Source organism: Myotis yumanensis, unplaced genomic scaffold, assembly GCF_028538775.1.
Source record: "Myotis yumanensis isolate MYYU_CA2020_CCGP unplaced genomic scaffold, mMyoYum1.0.hap1 SCAF_3, whole genome shotgun sequence".
Taxonomy (NCBI): Eukaryota; Metazoa; Chordata; class Mammalia; order Chiroptera; family Vespertilionidae; genus Myotis; species Myotis yumanensis.
In genome coordinates, this window is record NW_027223754.1 from 71,208,034 (window position 1) to 71,229,086 (window position 21,053).

Below are 21,053 nucleotides of genomic sequence, written 5' to 3' on the forward strand. Positions count from 1 at the left end.
AGGTGCCTTTTAAAAGAAGTACTTTCTATGTAAGGCACTAACATCCTGCAATCCATAGTTGGTGGAAAAAGCTAAGATGCTGCTTTTTAAAAAAAAATCTAAATCTTTAATCCCTCATAGTACTTATAAAAGTAAGAGCAACTGGATTCTTTGATTTGTGAAAGTGAAAACCCCATATCCTTTTATTTAGTAATAAGTGCCTCATCACATTTGATCTGTGACGAGGCACAAAAGAATAGAACTTTAATATGAACATCACACAGAACCCTCACCATTCATTTTTTTGTTCCATGGGGCCACTGCTTTCAGCTGTTAAAAGTATTTCTTTTATATCATTTTCTGAAGTTGTTACCTTTACTGAAAAGCTTTCCAACTGTCCACAAATTTTGCAACTACCGTAAATCAGGTGACAGCTTAATCCTAGAAAATGTTCTTTTCCTCTTATTATTTTTTATAGTGCCAGATGTTTATTCCCACCCCCAAGTGGGACTGCTCACATACACAACACACAGGAGTTGGCACCAGGGAGGAAAACTGCACCCCTGGCCTTCGGCCAGGACAAGGCTCTTTCCCAGCCCTTGGCCCCATGTGCGAGATGGGAGAGGAGGATGGCTTCTCTTTCCTGTGGACAAGAGGGGACTGAGGGGCCATGAACAAACCCACTCTTCTACCTCTCAGCCAAGAAGAAGCCATCTTGGTGACATGTTTTGTGCCAATTATTATAGTAAGTGGAGAAGGGGTGGTCCCAACCATTACAGGTGTACATGGTAAAGGAGAAGTACAGTTTGGATTAGGACATAAGAAGGGGCAGGTGATACCATCAGAAGCATGTGTGGGAGCTGGGAGAGGGAGGAGCAGTTATTGGGCTTCTGAGCTTCACAGTCCTTGGCATAACAGGAAGAGCAGGGAGATGGATTTGGGGCTTATTGTTTGACATTGTTTATGTCTGCAAATTCAGGCTTGAGGGATGCACTACCCACGAGGAAGCCCTCCATGTCAGCTGGCTTGCCAGCTCCTTGCAGGTAACCCAGTCACAGAACCTCCATAAATGGTGCGGGTGCACTGAGCTACTGCATCGGAGACATTGGACTTAAGCCATCCCTGGAGCTTTTCGTGTACTTCCTGGGCCTGCTGGGGTGTCGCAGTCTTGCCTGTACCAATGGCCCACACAGGCTCATAGGCCAGAAGGTTATCTGTGATGACCTTGGTTTGTTCAAAAACCACCTTCTCAGTGATGCCAGCTTCCCTCTCATCTAGCTTCTCCCTAAAGCAGGCGATCACTCCAAGTCCCTCAGCCAGGGCATGGGCCACTTTCTGCTCGATCAGCTCATCTGACTCCCCAAAGACCTGCCTTCCCTCCAAGTGCCCCAGGGCTAACCATGTGGCTCCACAGTCTTTGATCATGTGAGGGCTGATCATCCCAGTAAAAGCCCCATTAGTCACTTTGTAGCAGTTCTGGGCAGCCACAGCAATCTTGGGATCTAGCTTCTGCCTGGCGAAGTCAATGTAGGTGATGGGGGGTGCACAAACCACCTCTGTGCTGGCTGGCACCTTGGTGGCGTTCAGAGTGGTGATGAGTTCCCCCAGAGACCTCTTCTGCCCATTCATCTTCCAATTCCCCTGATGAAAAACTTCCTGGAGGGCACCATGTCATTTAAGCTGACCGACTGAAGGTCAGTATCCTGCTCTTATTATTCTTAAGAACATCAAGGACCCAGGATAAAATAACAATACCATCACATAGTGACCCTACCAGGAAAATTTTATAAATGTACAATTTTTCAGAATTCAATAAGTAATTATATTTTAACTTCATAATCTTCATGTTCAATAGGATAAAACTAGTATAAAATTGTTTTATATATTTGTAGGTCTATCATTTGATGCATACACATTTAGGATAACTATGCCTTCTTGAAAGATTGTTCCTTGTATCATAATATTATATTCCTTAATGCCTATGGCAATCATTTTTTTAAATATATTTTATTGATTTTTTACAGAGAGAGGGATAGAGAGTTAGAAACATCGATCAGCTGCCTCCTGCACACCTCCTACTGGGGATGTGCCTGCAACCAAGGTACATGCCCTTGACCAGAATTGAACTTGAGACCTTTCAGTCCACAGGCTAACACTCTATCCACTGAGCCAAACTGGTTAGAGCGCCTATGGAAATCTTATTTGCTCTGAATACTACTTAATTTGACCACCACCTATTCTTTTTTTTTAAATTATTATTTTTGTGATATACCTTTTCCATCATTTTACTTATAATCTGATTATCTACACTAATAAAAGAGAAACATGGTAATTGGCGTGCGACCGCTACCCTTCCCATTGGCTAATTAGCGAGATATGCAAATTAATCACCAGCCAAGATGGCGGTTAACTGTCAACAAAGATGGCGGTTAATTTGCATATGTAGGCACAATGCAGGGAGGCAAAATGGAAAGCACAGAAGAAGCCCCCTGGCACTGACAGTGATCAGAAACCCAGGGGGGAGCTAAGAGCCGGGGGGCAGGGCAAAGGCGGCCCCTAGGGCCGCCTTTGCCCTGCCCCCCGGCCATGATCGGAGAATCCTGGCCTTTGCCACTCTGGCCAGTGATAGCAGGAAGTAGGGGTGGAGCCAGCAATGGGAGCTGGGCAGAGGTGGAGCCAGGGATCTCTGGGTGGCTGCAGCCGCTGCCCGGAGCCCACGATCAGGGAGCGGTTGCAGCTGGGTGGGGGGCCGGCTGCAGCTGGGGGTCCCCGCTGCCCTAACGCCTCGGCCAGAGGCATTAGGCACGGGCAGGGGTGGAGCCCATCAGGGGGCGGCTGCAGCTTGGGGGATCCTCTGCCCGGGCCTAACGCCTCCGACAGAGGCAAAAGGCCCGGGAGGGGCGGCTGCAGCTGGGGTCCCCACTGCCCGGGCCTCACGCCTCAGCCAGAGGCGTAAGGCCTGGGGCAGGGGCGGCTGCAGCTTCGGGGGTCCCCTGCCCAGCCTAAAGCCTCGGCCAGAGGCGTTAGGCTGGGCAGGGCCAGCTGCAGCTGGGGGTCCCCACTGCCCGGGCCTCACGCCTCAGCCAGAGGCATAAGGCCTGGGCAGGGGCGGAGCCCACAATGTGGGGGGGGGCGGCTGCAGCTGCGGGCGGTCCCCAGCCACGCCTAACGCCTCGGCCAGAGGAGTTAGTGAGGCGTTAGGCTGGGCAGGGGCAGCTGCAGCTGGGGGTCCCCACTGCCGGGGGCCTCACGCCTCAGCCAGAGGAGTAAGGCCCAGGCAGGGGTGGAGCCCACATTGCAGGCGGCTGCAACTGGGGGTGTCCCTTGCCCAGGCCTAACGCCTCAGCCAGAGGAGGTGTTAGGCCGGGGCAGGGGCAGCTGCAGCTGGGGGTCCCCGCTGCCCGGGCCCAACGCAGAAGCGGAAGGCCTGGGTAGGGGTGGAGCCCATGATCTTGGGAGGCTGCAGCTGCGGGGGTCCCCTGCCCAGGCCTAATGCCTTGGCCAGAGGCATTAGGCCTGGGCCGGAGCAGTGCCAGTGATCATGGGGAGCAGGGTCACAGTCGCTGATGGTGGGAGCTTGGGGTCCCCTGCCCAGGCCTAATGCCTTGGCCACAGGCGTTAGGCCTGGGAAGGGGTGGAGCAGGAGGTCCCTTGGAGAGCTGTGGGTCCCCTGCCCAGGCCTAATGCCTGGGTGAGAGGCATTAGGGCGGAGCAGTCAATTGCAGGGAGCAGGGGCCGAGTTGATGATGGTGGGGAGCTGGGGGTCTCTTGCCCAGGCCTAATGCCTTGGCCAAAGGTGTTAGGCGTGAGCATGGGCAGAGCCAGCGATCGCGAGCAGGGGCGGCGTGGGCAATCGTAGGGAGCTGGGGGTCCCCTGCCCACCGTGATCTGGAACACCCTTCAGGGCAAACCAGCTGGCTCCCACCTGTGCACCAGGCTTCTATCCTATATAATAAAAGGGTAATGTGCACATGCAATTTTTTTCCCCAAATATATTTTATTGATTTTTTACAGAGAGGAAGGGAGAGGGATAGAGAGTTAGAAACATCGATGAGAGAGAAACTTCGATCAGCTGCCTCCTGCACACCCCCTACTGGGGATGTGTACGCAACCAGAGTACATGCCCTTGACGAGAATCGAACCTGAGACCCTTCAGTCCGCAGGCCGATGCTCTATCCACTGAGCCAAACCCGTTAGGGCGGTAATGTGCAAATTGACCCTAACAGCAGAACGACTGGGAATGACTGGTCACTATGACACACACTGACCACCAGGGGGCAGAAGCTCAATGCAGGAGCTGCCCCCTGGTAGTCAGTGCACTCCAACAGGGGGAGCTCTGCTCAGCCACAAGCCAGGCTGAAGGCATCACATTGGCGATGGTGGGAGCCTCTCCTGCCTCCTCAGCAGCTCTGTGGATGTTCAACTGCAGCTTTGGCCCGTTGGCAAGTGGACATCCCCCAAGGGATGTATCACTGCCAGCTTAGGCACAATCCCCCGGTGAGCAGGCCTAAGCCAGCAGGTGGACATCCCCGGAGGGGTCCCAGACTGCGAGAGGGCACAGGATGGGCTGAGGGACCCCCGAGTGCACAAATTTTTGTGCACGGGGCCTCTAGTCCTATCTAATAAAGAGGGAATATGCTAATTGACTGCCCCTCTCTCAAAGATGGCAACGCCCACAGCCAATAAGGAGGGAATATGCTAATTGAATGCCCTGCCCTCAAAGATGGCAGCGCCCACAGCCATAAGATGGCAGCGCCCAGTCCCCTCAGCCCTGCAGCCTGCCTCCAGAGCTCCCCAGACCTCTCAACCCCCCAGCCTCCCAGGGCCGCCCAAGGCTCAGGTAACCAGGGCCAGTAGAGGCTTGCGCTGGGTGTGATAGGGAGTCACCTTCCCCCGATCGCTGGGTAGCCTCCCACCCCTGAGGGCTCCCAGACTGTGAGAGGGAACAGGCCTGGCTGACAGACACCCCCTGCAGTGCATGAATTTTCATGTACCGGGCCTCTACTCCTATATAATAAAAGGGCAATATGCAAATAGACTGAACAGCAGAACAACCAAACAACCAATCAAAGTATAATATGCTAATGATATGCTATGGCTGCTCAACTGCTCGCTATGATGTGCACTGACCACCAGGAGGCAGACATTCGAGGCACAGACATGGGAACATGGAACAGACTGATAAATCTCAGAGGGAAGGGGGAGAGGGGAAGGCAGGAAGATATTAACCAAATATCTTATATGAATACTAGAGACCCAGTGCATGGATTCGTGCACCGGTGGGGTTCCTCAGCTTGGCCTGTGGTGATCAGGCTGAAACTGGTAGTCCAACATCCCCCAAGGGGTCCTGATTGTGAGAAGGTGCTGGCCCGGCCAAGGGAACCCACCAGTGAACGAATCCGTGCACCGGTGTCCTTATATTTGAAGTTAATGTATTTAGTGAACAGATATTTGGATCATGTGTTTAAATTGACTCTACTGATTTCTGTCTTTTCATTGGTGTATTTAAATATTTACATTTAATGTAATTATTAATATCTAGGGTTTAATTTGACATTTTATTTTTGTTGTAGTTTTTGTTCCTGTTTTATGTTACCTACTTTCTTGTGAGCTACCTAAACATTTGTTAAAGTTTAATTTTTAAGTTAAATTATATTTTATGTTTTTTACAATGTTTATTAGAATTATATTTGTGTAGCATTTATATTGTTTTAAAATTTATTCTAGGTATTACTATCTAATATATTTTAATCTAATAAATTAGAGGTATGGAGTAGAAAATAAATACCAATATAAGCTGTTTTGCTAATTGTATAATAACCTAAACAAATTAGAACAGAGAACGCCCCATACAAAACAACACAGAAGAAATTAAGAGATACAGGTGTTCCCTTAGGCAAGGCTGAAGATTTCAGTCTCTGGTATTTGGAATATAGGCGTTAGTCTTTATATATTGGGTGGAATAAAGAGTGTGTGGCACTATATAGTATAAGTGGACCCACACAGTTCAAACTTGCATTCTTCAAGGATCAAATAGATTGTATGTTAAATAAAATTTTACATATATAATTTTGATGTTTTCATCTTCCTATAATTAAGCCTTTGAAAAATTACTTTACCTCATTTGGTAGTAAAAAGTGGACTTAAACTATTTGTTCAACTTCTTATTTATAATAAAACCTGGGAAATTGTAAAAATTTAAAGGACGTACCATCCAAAATATTTAAGATAAAAACTTTTGTTTTGTTATGCTAATTGCAAAGAGAAAACTTTGATAATTAGTTAATTTATATTGAGTGCCCATAATTGTACAATGTAGAAAAAGTGCAGCAAAAAGGTAAAAAGATTCTGAGATGAAGTTACAAATTAACATTCTCAAATCAGATATTCATTTATCTTTTACTCAATAGCGTAAGTTAAATGAATAGCATAAATGGAATATTATTAAAATGTTATATTATAACTTGTGAAAATGTTGTTACATAAAAAGAATAACTAGATAATGCATAAATAATGCAGGGAATGGTGGTAAAACAATTATTTTGTAACAATGTATTTGAGAAGCTCTTGCTTATTATTTTTTGTTGAAAAGCTTTCTAACTTTCCTGATCGTTTTATAATGATAATTAGTTATTTTCTCATGTGTATTTTATCAAGAATGTAGTTTTACTCATGCTATCCATATATTATTTTAACCAGTAACCTGAATATATGTTTATACATAATTTTTTTAGAATTAAAAAAAATGCATAATCATGCATTTATGTTTCCTAAAATGCTCAGTACATATGCCTATGCATAGATTTATACACATGCATATATGAATGAATACATTTATGTTTATGCATGTTTATAATTCTGCTCATTTAATAAAAATATCACTATACAATGTGTAGTCACTGCAACTTTCTTTTTTATTATCACTACATTTTATTTTTAGATGCATTCTAAATCTGTATTTTCTCTGCTCTATATTTCATATGCAAATATACTACCAAGTATATAGCCAGTCAGTGCCTGGAACAGTTTTTAGTCTATCACTGTAAAAATATCAGTATCCCTATGAGGAATCATTGGTAATGAAGTGCAAAAATTTCATAAGCTTTAATACTCTAATAGTGGAATTACTGCTTCGTGGGATATACAGGGTGGGACAAAAGTAAGTTTATAGTTGTTCATATGGAAAATAATACAATAATTAATAGAACCAACATCAAAAGTCCAAAACATACATTGGTGTACATAATATCCACATTTGCAAAAAAGCATTTCTTTCTACTTCTTTCACTTTCAAATTTTCAAGTAGATTAAAAATTATAAAATCAGCCACAAGTATTAATTTGTATTTTATATTTTTGTAATTTTTATAATTTTATGATTTTTTCAAATCCCAGCAATTACTAATAAATAGAAGTAGAAGTGCATTTTGAAGTGGTCCTTCTCAAATCTGTACCTCTAAATTCTAAATAAATTCCAATATTAAAACTGTAAACAAAAAAGTATAAGTTAAAGTTATATTCTATATTGCAATTCATAGCTGTTGTCATTTGCTGTGACATGAAAATAAAAATATGGAACTATGACTTTTAACCATGTGGCAAGGTAAAACTTTGGTACTGCTCAATCAATCTAGATGACGTTTGGTAATTTCGGAATGAGGCGGGGGAGGGGGAGGAAGAAAGAAAGAGAGAGAGATCTATTGATGTATGTAATATTTTGGGGAAAAGATTTTCTTAAATGAATCATTCATCTGCAAGACACAGAACATAATCAATGGAGCTGAAATAAAACTGTGGTTTCATATAAGGATAAAATGTGAAACCCTTAGAGATAGAAGGAAATAGATTTGAATCCATTCTGAGCTGGAGAGTCACTGTGAAGCTTTTCTCTCCTTTTCTCTCCATTATCTTCTTTCCTTAGTCTCTTCCCTATTTCAAAGTGCCAATATTTAATCTTCTTTCTCTGGAGACTGCTTTAACTGCCCACTGAATGGCTTAAACAAAGTCTATTATGATCACACCAAAGAGAAAACCTCAGCCATTGGAAGTTAGTTATCTTTTTGCTCAGTGCTGCAGTTACCTGTCTTTGTGTACATGTTCAAAACATTAATGATACTGATGCAATTGTTCTGCATTGAGCCAAATATACTACCAGATTTCCATGAGTTGTAGAAGTCAAAGCTATTTCAGCTCTCCTATTCTACAACTGAGAGTACGGCTTGTTCTCTAAGAAAAATTAATGTACATGAGTGAACCAAGTTTTTAACACCTGTTAAAAACTCTTAGGTGGTCCTGGCCAGCATGGCTCAGTGGCTGAGTGTTGTTCTATGAAACAGGAGGTCATGGTTCAATTCCTAATCAGAGCACATGCCTGGGTTGTGGGCTCCATCTCCAGTAGAGGGCGTTCAGGAGGCAGCTGATCAATGATTCTTTCTCATCATTGATGTTTTTCTCTCTCCCTCTTCCTTCCTCTCTGAAATCAATAAAAATATATATATTTTTTAAAAAATATCTTGGGTGGGTTAGAAGTCATAAATTATTTTTATTTCACATAAAAACTGATACATAAAAACTATGTTTATTTCTCAATTTGCTAACCACATTGAAAATAGAATATGTATTTTGAAAATGACAGTTTGTCTGCTAGTATATAGTACTCTCATATGCCTTTAATCCTTTTATTTCATATTATAAATTGCTATACATTAATTTTATTTTAACTACTTAACCTATATTTTTATTTATTTTTAAATATATCTTTATTGATTTCAGAGAAGAAGGGAGAGGGAGAGAGATAGAAACATCAAGGATGAGAGAGTAACATTGATTAGTTGCCTCATGCACACCCCCTCTTGGAGATCAAGCCCACAATCCTGACTAGGAGTTCAACTGTGACTTCCTGGTTCATAGGTCAGCACTCAACCACTGAGCAATGCTGCCAGGCTACTTACTTACCTATATTTTGTTTCTCCAGCCTTCTCTAGTTCTAAGTTGAGAGACTGAAATTGACACTTTGTGTCAAAATCTCACTAAGAGAATTGTAGGAATTATCATATTCTATAGTTTTCAAATAAAGAACTGGAAAATAATTATATATAAACAACTTATTGAGCACATATATTTCACTTTGGCAAAGTTTATTATTTTACAGTGTTACTCAAGTTTTCTATATGAATTATTGAACAAATTGATCCAAAATAACTAGTATGGTATTATAATCATCAGACTTTTCAAATGCATAATAAGTTAAATTAATAACCATATCAAGGAATTACTACCTTATTAAAAGTTTGATATTTTAAATAAGAGGATATATGATTAATATTATAATCTGCATGTTAGGGATACAAACTCCCTGTTTCTTCATGATATCAAGAACTGTAATTCAAACATACTTGGTATAGTTGAATAAAAGGTTTAAAAATTATCTTGTCTAAATGGGAAATGTTGGCTTGTAAAAATAAAAGCAAATTAAATATATAGTAGGACAGAGTTTACTAGCATAAAATAAGTGACATTTAACATTGCATCATTTAGATCTGTTTTGACATTCTGTTCAGCTTGGTTTTCAGCATGGCTATGTATTCAATTAAATATGTTGAATGTACTGTCTTACAGTGAATATTTATTCATGATTAAAAAATCACAAATGAGAATTTACAGAACAATAGTGCTTAGAAATGGGATTGTGTCAATACAAGTAATTCACAATAGCAGCGAGTCTCCCAAGAGATTACTGCTTATTCTCCTCAGAGAATGTATTGAAGAGATTTAGTTACCTTCAACAGGAAGATATAAGCTCAAGGGAATAATTTTCACTATGAGAAAATGTTTGAAAATGTGTTATTCATTACCAAAGCTTAAACACTAAATAGATTCATTAAGGACATTAACTACATGGACAATCAGGTGTTCTTTTGGAATTGCTTAATAGTATAATCTGCATGTTAGGGATACAAACTCCCTGTAAAATAATTTTTACGAACATGTTGACTCTGTTGTCATTTCCATACATTACATGCTGCAATGATCATTGGACATTTATTGAATATTGGAGGAATATACAAAACTATAAGAAACCAATTTATATAGGAATTATTTATGTTAATAAATTATTTGTAATCTAAATGTGGATATTATTTGAAAAACATGATGCCGACATGGTCATTAATACTGAAGACAGTTTATAATGTTAAAAGAAAATATTCATTGGAATATTTAGAACACTTTGGAATAATAATTTTAAATATTTTTATAATTATGGAGGTCAATTTCTGATCTAAATTTTAAATGTATTCAGAAATGTGCTTGTTGACAAATGGATTATATCACTGAAGTAACTGACTTATATTTTAAAAAAAATATCTTCCACTTGCCTAGGAGATAGCAAACTTGACTTGTACATTTCATCACAATTGATTTTATTTAATAAGCTGAAGCTGATAAAGAACATCTCAGTTCAGTAAGCAATAGGAAAAGTTTAATCGTTGGTGTATGAATCTCTATGTTAAATGCATAAAGTTTTAATGTTTGGTGCATGAATCTTTATGGTAAATGCATAAAGAGCATAACTACCAACAACTCCACCTTAAATCCCCTGATCATTCCCCTCAGTGAGCAACACAGCAAATTTCTGCTATAGCATGCTTTAGCTTTCTTGGGTTTTTATTAGGCTAAGCATTGTAAGCATTATCTATAGCAGATTTTATCTTATTCTTTGACAGTATGTCCATTTTTTCATATTTTATTATTTTCATATTTCTGTGTGTAAGACTGTGATTAAGTTATTTTCCTATTCTGGAATGTGGGCATCATCGAAACAAAAGAGCAACATAGACAAACTTAGTATGCCCTGGTATATTAGCAGTGCGGTTCTTCAAACTCAGATACAAAGAACAAAATGACAAATGGGAGGGGGTTTTGGGGAATAGCTGGAAAAGGTGAAGGAATTAAGTAACACAAATTTCTAGTTATAAGAATAGTCATGGGAATGTGAAGTACAATATAGGGAATATAGTCAATAATACTGTAATATGTATTGTGAGTGATGGGTACTAGACTTATCAGGGTAATCACTTCATAAGGTATATACATTTCTGATCTCTATGTTGTGTACCTGAAATTAATATGTCAACTGTTATTTAAAATTCTAAAAAAAATTAAAGGCTCTTTTGCTTGAGTAGGAAGGTTATAATATGGACCATGCTTCTTTTTCTACAAAAATCCTTTAAGCCTACGTCGGAAGCTCTGTCCTCAAGATCTTAGCATTTCATGTTGAGAAAAGATAAAACAAAAGAAAAAGTACAAAATTTGGGAAAAAATAGGTTTATGTACTCTCAAAAGCCTAGAACAAACTTTACTCAAGTGAAAGCATATTTTTAAAAAATGTTCTTAGTATTATTCAAAGTCAAAATTTATGGAGATCTATCTCCATCATGCCACACAAACTGCCTGCCCTGATGAAAAAGCATTATCGTTTACAGTGTGCTTCGAAACTCTCCTTTTCAAATAAAACTTTAAGTTTCACACAATCATATATTGATATTCAGTTGTAAAAATAACACAGAAATGTCCATATCCCCTTAACCCAGTTTCTCCCAATGGTGACGTCTTGAAAAATGATGGTACAATATCACATCAAGGGAATTGGCATTGAAACAAGCAAGATACACAAATGTTCCATCACTGCAATAATCATTTACCAGATATTGTCACTTTTTAAAATCAAATTTATTGGGGTGACATTGGTTGATAAAATTATAGAGGTGTATAATTCTGACAAACCATCAGTATATTACATTGTGTGACCACCACCCAAATTCACTGCTGGTGGAAATATAAACTCGTACAGCCGCTATGGAAATCGTATGAGGGCTCTTCAAAAAATGAAGAATTAAGTTACCATATGGCCCACAACTCCTCTTCTGGGTATATACCAGAAAAAACTCAAAACTATTTATTGGAAAGATATATGCACCCCTATGTTCACTGCAGCATTTTTCATGGTGGCCAAGACATGGAAACAACCAGTGTCCTTCGGTAGATGATTGAATACAGAAGATATTGTATATATACAATGGAATACTGCTCAGCCATAAGAAAAGAAAAAATACTGCCATTAGCGAAAACATAGATACTGGCACTTTTATGGACAATCCCATTCTCTTTTGCAAAAGTTTCAGTAATTGGTTCTCCAATAGACATTTTTTTTTTTCTTTTGTAGGTCTAGCTGCTTCAGAATTATTGAGTAGATTACAAAATGTGAGTCTTTCCTCTTGTAAAAGACTTCATAGCTTTGATAATTATATTTTAAACTAAATGTATTGATCAGAAGCTATATTTTGGTGATGCAAAAATATGGGGTGTTGGCAGAAGTCTGAGGCAGGAAGGTAAACCCAGATTCAAACTATGTGTTATTTTTAGTCAGTGCTATCCTATCCTCCACATGACTAAAGGAACCAGGAGTAAAAGTAAATCTGAATGAAACATGGTTTAAATAAGTAAGATAATTTATTTTTCTTAGGTGAAAGTAGGCCAAGGTATTTATTTGTTTGTTTGTTTGTTTATTTATCTAGAATAAACACCTTTATTACCTGAGCTAAGATAGGGGGAAGAGGATTCACTTGCCTTTCCGGGCCGTGATTTTCCTCAGACAGAACTCCAGCTCCTTGCCCTGGAGCACATAGCCCTCCTCTCGGCCACACTGCCCTGGTTGAAGCGACGCATGCAAGAAGCTTGCTCTGCTGGAACTGTTCCTCCAGAAGATTGCTGATTTTGGCATTCCTTTTCCTTCCATCAGATTTCTTCTGAATTTTCTTTGATCATTTTTTGTTTAAAATCTCTACCTCTTCAGCTTGGCCCCTTTCTTGAGGCCTAGGGGCAGTGCATTGTGGGACTCCTACCACTGTCGGTATGGTGTGCTGTCAATGAGCAGGATGCAGTTTTTTACTAGGGTCCTGGTGCGGACCAGTTTGTTGTTGGATGCATTGTAGACAACATCAATAATCCTTGTTTTGCACATACAACACTCTGAGCCCCAGGAGAAGTTGCCCATGTCCAGCCTCAAGGCTTGGAACTTCTTGTTGCCTCTGTGCACTTGGATTGTGGGGTCCAGTCTTAGTGTTGGCAGAAGGGCGTCCCAGCTCATATTTCGCTTCTTGTGGTAGAGCTTTCTTGCGGCGCTTGTGCCAGTTGTCCCAAGAGATACCCATAGCTTGGTGCTGGCTGGAAAGAGAAAATGCCTATTTATTTTTTATTGTAATGTATTTTAGTTTTTATTATTTTATGTTTATTGTTGAGAGTATTACAGATGTCCCACATTTTCCTCCATTACCCCCCTTCACCTGACTCCCATCCCATCCCAGGTCTTCACTGCTCCATTGCCTATGTTTATGGGTTATGTTAATGATTTGAGAGAGAGAGAAACATCAATTGGTTGCCTTCCGTACACTCCCCTACCAGGGATCAAACCCACAACCTAGATATGTGCCCTGACTGGGAATCAAACCCTCAACCTTTTAGTTGCACAGGGGTTGACACTTCAATCAACTGTGCCACCCAACTGGAAGCCAAGGTATTTAGATAAGCCCTTTACTACAAAAATCTAAGACTTCTATAAAATTATATGAAGACATCCTTTGCCTGAAGTTTCTTGCCCCATCGACATAGCAAGGCTCTTCCACTTCAACACTATATCTATCTTCCAGACTTAGAAAAGTTCCAAATGGCACATGCCAATCAATTGTCTGCTATTTCAGGGAGTGAGGAGGCTAAAAGGCTAATTCCAATGTAACAATGATATTTGGGGGGGGGGGGGGGGGCTAGCAATCTGAATCTGTGCCAGCAAGCCCCCTGTACATTCTTGATAACCTATAATGAAGTCATTGCCCCTTTCTCCACAAACTGGTCTTATAAAATCTGTTACCTAAATGCTCTCATTTTACAGAGGCCATAAACCATGACACAGCCCCCAGAGGGGGGTTACCAGTGCTGGCACCAGGCCAGGCCCTTAGGTATGGTTTCAAGCCCCAACACCTGGGGCTTTTTGCAAAGCCCACAAAAGGTCCGGAAGTATAATCCATATTTGGGGGACAAAGATACCAAAAGGGGATAAAGGAGGGGCTTCTGCCATATTGGTTTGCTCAGAATTTGAGAGGCAACCTCCTCTGAGTCCACCGGCATAATAAACCTGTGTAACTCCATTTCTCTAAGCATTGCTCGATTTTTCTCCAGTCTTCTATAATAAGAGGATTCACAAAAGTCTCTCCCAATGAGTTCATTTCTATTTTATTATATAACTGTGTCACCTTAGCTGCAAGTGAGCTGAAAATATGTTTTATTTATTTTTAAGTTGGATATTATTGCCTTTTTAAAAATTAAGGGTCTTATCTAGTGAAGGAGAATCATCTTATGGCATTATGACATTATCTGTGAATGCCACATAGGGCAGGTGAACTCATTGGCCATGGCATATATATATTCCTATAGATCCTTATTTTGTGTCATCACTTCTAGGCAAAGTGAGCAATGAAGATGTTCTCCTCAAAGTCTCTCTACTTGGAAAAATGTATTTCCTCATGATGCTTCAGGAACATCCCTTTGTGGAACAAGTTTAGCCTGAAAACCAATATATAAACCATGCCATATCCTCTTCCTTTTCAATCCAGCAGGCATAGTGAAATGGCTTGGAGAAAGTAAGGCAGATTTTTCTAAAGGGAATTGATGATGGAGGGCTGCTTGAAATGTTTGTTTTTATACTATACTAGAGGCCTGATGTATGAAATTCGTGCACTTGGGGGAGGGGGATCCTCAGCCTGAGCTGGCACAGACCAGGCTGAGGGACCCCACCAGTGCAAGATTAGGGCCAGGGAAGGACGCAGGAGGTTGGCCAGCCAGGGAGGGACCTCAGGAGGGTTCCAGGGTGTGTTCAGCCCATCTCGCTCAGTCCTGATTGGCTGGACCCCAACAGCAACCTAACCTATTGGTTGGAGCATTGGCCCCCTGGTGGTCAGTGCATGTCATAGCGAGTGGTTGAACTGCCTTAGCATATCATTAGCATATTATGCTTTGATTGGTTGAATGGCCAACCAGATGACTGGACACATAGCATATTAGGCTTTTCTTATATAGGATGGAACAGCTAATGTCTTATTTACCATAGGATGTATTTCTATCAGGACCACAGATTGTTTATAAAAAAGATAATGGTCAAGTCTAAAAGAAAATAAAGATTTTCTCAAAAATTGAATGTATATAGTGGATAGTCACTCTAATAAAATTAAAAGAATTCCTAATACAAAGTTCAATATGAAAGCATTAAAAGGTTAAATTTGTGCCCTAGATTTTTTTTAAAAGTGAAAGGAAATATTGGGATTTCTTGACTGTCAATGTATAAAGAATAGTTACGCTATTCCTCAAAAAGACTTGCCCAACATTTCTCAAATATCAGCGTCACTTCAATGTTGAGAAATAAAGAGCAGTAAATGTTTTGCATAGAAGGTTAGCTCTCAAATTTTTAAGATAAATTTTAGGCTGCCATATTATAAAATTATTTGAAGTGAAAGTAAAACAAAACAACATGGTACTCGATGAGTTTAGAGATGTTACTAATACTGCTTACTTATGTTTGATTTTCCAATAAGTCGATGATCAGTTTAAAGTGTCAGAATAATTAACTTTCTTGTATAATCTGTAGGAAAAGCTACAATTGAGAATATTTTCAAATAAGTGAAAAAAATACCACTCATTCAGTACATCTAGAATTGTAATATACTACATTATAAATGATAGCAGTAAAACATGTGCAGTAGAATAGGGCTTAATTGGACACATTATACATTTTGTGAAAATACAACGTATTTAAAGTCTATTGTTATTAACTGTGCAATTTATCAGCGTATATTTGCAGAAAATATTTGAACCTATCATGTGTTTTGAACCAGTAATGTGAATGGTGAATTTCATTCACTCTCATGAATTCACTTTGAGAGTGAATTGTTGTCAGAAACAGAAGCTGAACATCCTGCTGAGAGGATTTAGAGATAAAAGAGGCAGTTGGGGTAAGGTCCATGGGGAAGGAATGCATTCATGATGGGTGAAGCCAACTCCAAACCACTAAAATGTTTATCTTATATGCACAGAGGATGGCAGACTGTTGCAAGAGGAGGGGGGTGGCACCTGGTGAGCTTTGACATTTTGAAACTGATACTAAACAGGAATGGGAAAATCAGCCAATTGAGAAAAAACATAAGGGGACATAAAATAAAAGAAGGATCCAATTAGAAAATGACATAAACAGACAAGGAAACTGCCAGCATTTATAAACCCTTAGACAAAGAAACTCACTGGTTACCCATTTGAGGACCCTTCTCCAGGAAGAAGTTTATATATTCTTGCAATAAATTTCCACACTTTTGCATAAAATCTTCTAGTCCGTGAATTTTATTCTTCAAACTTCATAGAACAAAAACCCCGAAACTCCAACTTGCCATTCGGATAACATGCACAATGATTAGTTTAATTAGTACCAGTAAGAAATTAGGACCTTTTCGAACAATTATCACATTTGCCATTTATGATTTGTTTACATTTGGAACATTGCATCAGACTCAGGGTGAAATCTAAACACTTTCCCGTTGTTTATATGCCTCTGCTTATCTGTGTTTTGCCTACTTTTCTAAATCGCATTTTGTGCCATTAGACAGACAACTTGTACACTTCCTATTTCCACATTGCTCTTCATCTTTAGTAATTCATGCTTCCCTTAGGCAGTGATGGCGAACCTATGACACGCGTGTCAGAGATGACACACGAACTCATTTTTTTGGTTGATTTTTCTCTGTTTAATGGCATTTAAATATATAAAATAAATATCAAAAATCTAAGTCTTTGTTTTACTATGGTTTCAAATATCAAAAAATGTCTATATGTGACACGACACCAGAGTTAAATTAGGGTTTTTCAAAATGCTGACACGCCGAGCTCAAAAGGTTCGCCATCTCTGCCTTAGAGCCTTTTGCCTTAATCTTTCTGTCTTCTCAGAAAATCCTTTTCCAAGAACCATCCCAATGCTGCCCATTCCACCAATCTCTGTAATATAGTATCTCCATATTTAATTTTTTTCAAAAGGCGTATTATATTAAGTAAATGTAGAAATTTATTGTATATTTATTAACAATTGGTCCCCATTTTTCTCTTGTGAAGACATTTTTAAAATAATATTCTTTTCAATTAATGGATGAATTCATATATTTCACAGTTGTTATATTTTATGAATGTTATAAATTATGATTCAAGTGGTATTTTTTCTGAGCAAGATGCAAGGGTGATTTCTTTCCTGGGTTCTTGTCCAGGTGGATTCAAAGAATGAAGCTACGGACAAAAGGTGGTAGATGAAAAGGGTGGAAATTTATTGGAAATAAGTACAGATTCAAAGGTAGGGAGGGGGATCAAGGGGGTGACCCACAAAACTCCTTTTTCCTAAGTTTATACTGTAAAGGCTGCAGTTCTTTGTTTCTCCATGTTTGCTTCTGATTGGTCACTATATCAGCTTCAAAGCTCAAACACCACGTGGTGCCCCCATTGTTCTCTCCCCCCTCAGTGGTAGAATTCTCTATCTCTTGTGAAAATCTGTTTTTCCTCTTTCTCCCATTTGTCAGCATTTCTCTATCCTCTGTGAAAGTTTGTTTCCTCTTTCTCCCCATACCTGTGGCTTTTCTCTGTGTTCTCTGAATGGATGTCTTCCTCTCCCCTTATCCTGTGGCACCTTCTGTTCTCTGTGAATGTCTGCCTTTGGGAAGCTCCAAGCCCCCACTTTGGGGTTCCAAGCCTTCCTCCCCCATGGACTCTCTTTATTTTAAAAACTCCCTAAACCTGTCTATTTTACCCCCTAAAACCCCTTTCAATTACATGCTCTTAAAAGACTGATTAATATATATTTAACAATATAAAATAGAGGATAAGTTACAGTCTACTTGCTAAAACTTGCAAGTCAGAAATAAAGAAACTAACACTTCTGTACCTAGAACATAAAAAAGTCACCTTGATTTAACTCATAGCATTTATTTATCACACATTCAATTATCTTTTGTACTTTGTGTTTTGTTTCCTTTTTAATTCCTTTGACTTGTTAATCCTGCTAAACCTACCATAAATATGATGTGAGGATAACAACAGGTCTTGGAACAAACAAACCTGTACAAAAATAAAGTTTTGAGTTTAATTGCCTCTTACTGTACAGTCAAAAGTTACTTTTGTAAATCTATGACTTGTCATTAGTGATTCTGCTCTATTTGAATTTAGTTACACTTTCCACAACAAGTAGAATTATAATTGGTATTTTGCTTTTAATGTAGCTGCCTAGGACTTGTCCTTATTGACCTTCACCCATGGTTTGAACTCACCATTTATCTAACTTGTCAAGATCATGACCCCAGAGTATGCTATGACAGAATGCAAAATTTCTGCAGTAACAATAATCCCTTAGGCAAGAGTTAAGAAAGATACTAGAAAACTCTGACCCTTAATCTCAAGTTTACTTGGTTTTCCCATTAATCTAAAAAGCCTAGAGTAAAGAAACAATGTGCCACCTTTATAGCATAGACACACACACATGATGTGCTGATAAATGAAGCATCTAGAAATGTGTATCAGACAAAAAATGACCAGAGAAAGAAACTGCAGCTTATGAGCTTTTAGAAATAAATAAAATCTTTTACAATATGTAGATTTTTACATTATATATATATATATATATATATATATATATATGCTTTGATCAAATAAAAATAAAATTAGAAAAACTATATAAATGTTAGGCACTTAAAATGAATTTTTCCTATTGATATTCAAATTATTATGAAAAATATTGCTCAGTCTTTTGATATGCCCTTTCTTTTACTTTGGGTATATTTTTAAAAAATAAAATACTGAGATATTCAAATATGCATTTAGGGTATCCACTAATGATAAGAAGTTCAGTTTTACTGTTAATAAAATATTGGTTTCCCTCCAAATTAAAACAGCTAAGAGAAAACATATAAATTTAAAATGAATATTTAAGTTTTATAGTTTTGTATAATTGCATTTGAAACAAAACACTCTTACTAATTGCATTCTACAAGGTATTAACATGTTAAATGGTAAAATACTTGGGATTATTATTAACTACAGAAAATCTGTGCTATCTCATAGTCTCTTTCACTATCTGTGACTTAAAAGGAAATTGTTATTTAATAGAATCAAAACCTATTCAATTTGATATTAAATATTGGATATGACTTAGGCAGTCAGGAAAATGACATAGCCCAAATCATATTCACAATGCAACTTCATGTACAGTATTCTTTGAAGTTATATTTTAGATGAAGAACAAGTTATTGATACTTGGAGTTGGGGCACAGTCTCTTCCTGTGGGTTTTTGTCTCACAAAGATTGAAGAATAAATTCCCAGACCAAAAGATTTTTAAGCAACCATGTGGAAGTTTATTGCAAGCATATATAGACTCTCCCTGAAGAAGGATTCCCAAATGGGAAAACCCTGCTCTCTCTCTCTCTCTCTAAAAGGGAAAAATAATCTAAATCCTGTTCTGAGTTTCCCTGTCTCCAGGTTTATAAAGGCTGCAGCTCTTTGTCTCTTCATGACCCTTTCTAATTGGATGCTTCCTTAATTTATGACTCCCGTGCTTTCCTAATTAGTAGTTCTCCTGCAGACTATGAGTTTCAAAGTCCAAAGATCACTTGGTGCTCTCCCCACTTTTCTCTCCCCCTTATCTTGCAACATTCCTCTATCCTCTGTGAATGTATGCCTTCTTCTTGTAATATTTTTTATCCTCTGTAAAAGTAAGATAAACATTCTGGCATCTTGGAGCTATCTCCTTCCCATCACATATGCTTTCCTCTTCCATGGACCACCCCCCCACCCCCCGCTTTTCCCTAAAACTTCCTGTACTGTCTCTAAAATTTTTTTCACTAAGAACTTTGTGTTATAAAAATCAAAATCAACTTAGTATCAAAACTCAAATTTGTTAAATACTCAGTGTATTATTTTACTTAAATATTGATCTTATTTTCCTCATTTAAAAATAATAATTATGTATTCTTTACTATTATTATGAGTAATAAATAAATTAATTAATTAATGCCAAGTACATAATCACTATGAAGTGCTTACTATTTTTAGGAATTAATTTAAGTCAGTAATTTCCATTTTTTTCCTTATTTGTGGTGCTAAGTTCCAGATACATTTAGAAAGCAACATGTGTTTCAAATGACATTTTCTAACTTGATTAGAAAAATTTTGTCTTATTCCCCTATGATAAATAAATGGTGCAAATATATGAAAAATTCAGATGGGGATTGGAATTAATTGTTGGTTCCAACAGTGAGACTCAGAGCTGCATTGTGGAATTCAGGGCCATGAACTAAATAAACCTGTCCAGATGGGTTCAATCTAATAAGATGTGAAACCACCACAGATGATTACTAAAAGTGAATCACAAATATTCTTTTGATGATAGCCCCTCTAACAAGGACTATGCTTAGTCTAAAGAAAAAATACTAAGGTCAAATATATTTCTCTTCTCTATATTTTTGCATTACCCTCCCACCCCACCTCCCATTAATGAAGCAGGAGTTCAACATTGCAGTCAGTAATTCATTTTTTATTTCATAGGGTTACAAAAAGTATGAAATATAATAACAAAAATGAATAAAGAAAACCGTTTGCAGTGTTCAAAATCTAAAAGTTGTCATACTGAGATGTCACCGTTGTAAAAAAATAAAATATTTATAGCATACAGTTCTTGGTCAATTACAAGCCACAAGATTATAAAGGAATGCCAGTTTGCTGGGCTGGTAGCGTTGCTCTGCCTTTGAGGATGATCTAATGCTTCCTCTACATTAGAATGTTCCCCTCAGCTTGACTAAGCTTATGTATTTATTGAATATATTTGATATATAACATTGTGTAAATAAAGGTATGCATGTACATTTTTTTTCAAATATATTTTATTGATTTTTTTTTACAGAGATGAAGGGAGAGGGGTAGAGAGTTAGAAACATCAATGAGAGAGAAAC

At 38.7% G+C, this 21,053-nt stretch overlaps 1 protein-coding gene and 1 pseudogene across 1 annotated transcript; both read right to left on the minus strand.

Moving 5' to 3' along the window:
* Positions 1-996: 996 nt before the first annotated feature.
* On the minus strand, positions 997-1,608 carry LOC139005024 (triosephosphate isomerase-like). The gene has a single exon (XM_070407448.1). The coding sequence runs from the start codon at positions 1,606-1,608 to the stop codon at positions 997-999; it is 612 nt and encodes a 203-aa protein (XP_070263549.1).
* A 10,989-nt stretch (positions 1,609-12,597) lies between these two features.
* LOC139005025 (small ribosomal subunit protein eS8 pseudogene) lies at positions 12,598-13,189 on the minus strand (annotated as a pseudogene).
* Between the last annotated feature and the right edge of the window lie 7,864 nt (positions 13,190-21,053).

Coding starts and splice junctions, on each gene's coding strand:
- LOC139005024 (XM_070407448.1), bottom strand. CDS start 1,608: ATGAATGGGCAGAAGAGGTCTCTGGGGGAACTCATCACCACTCTGAAC.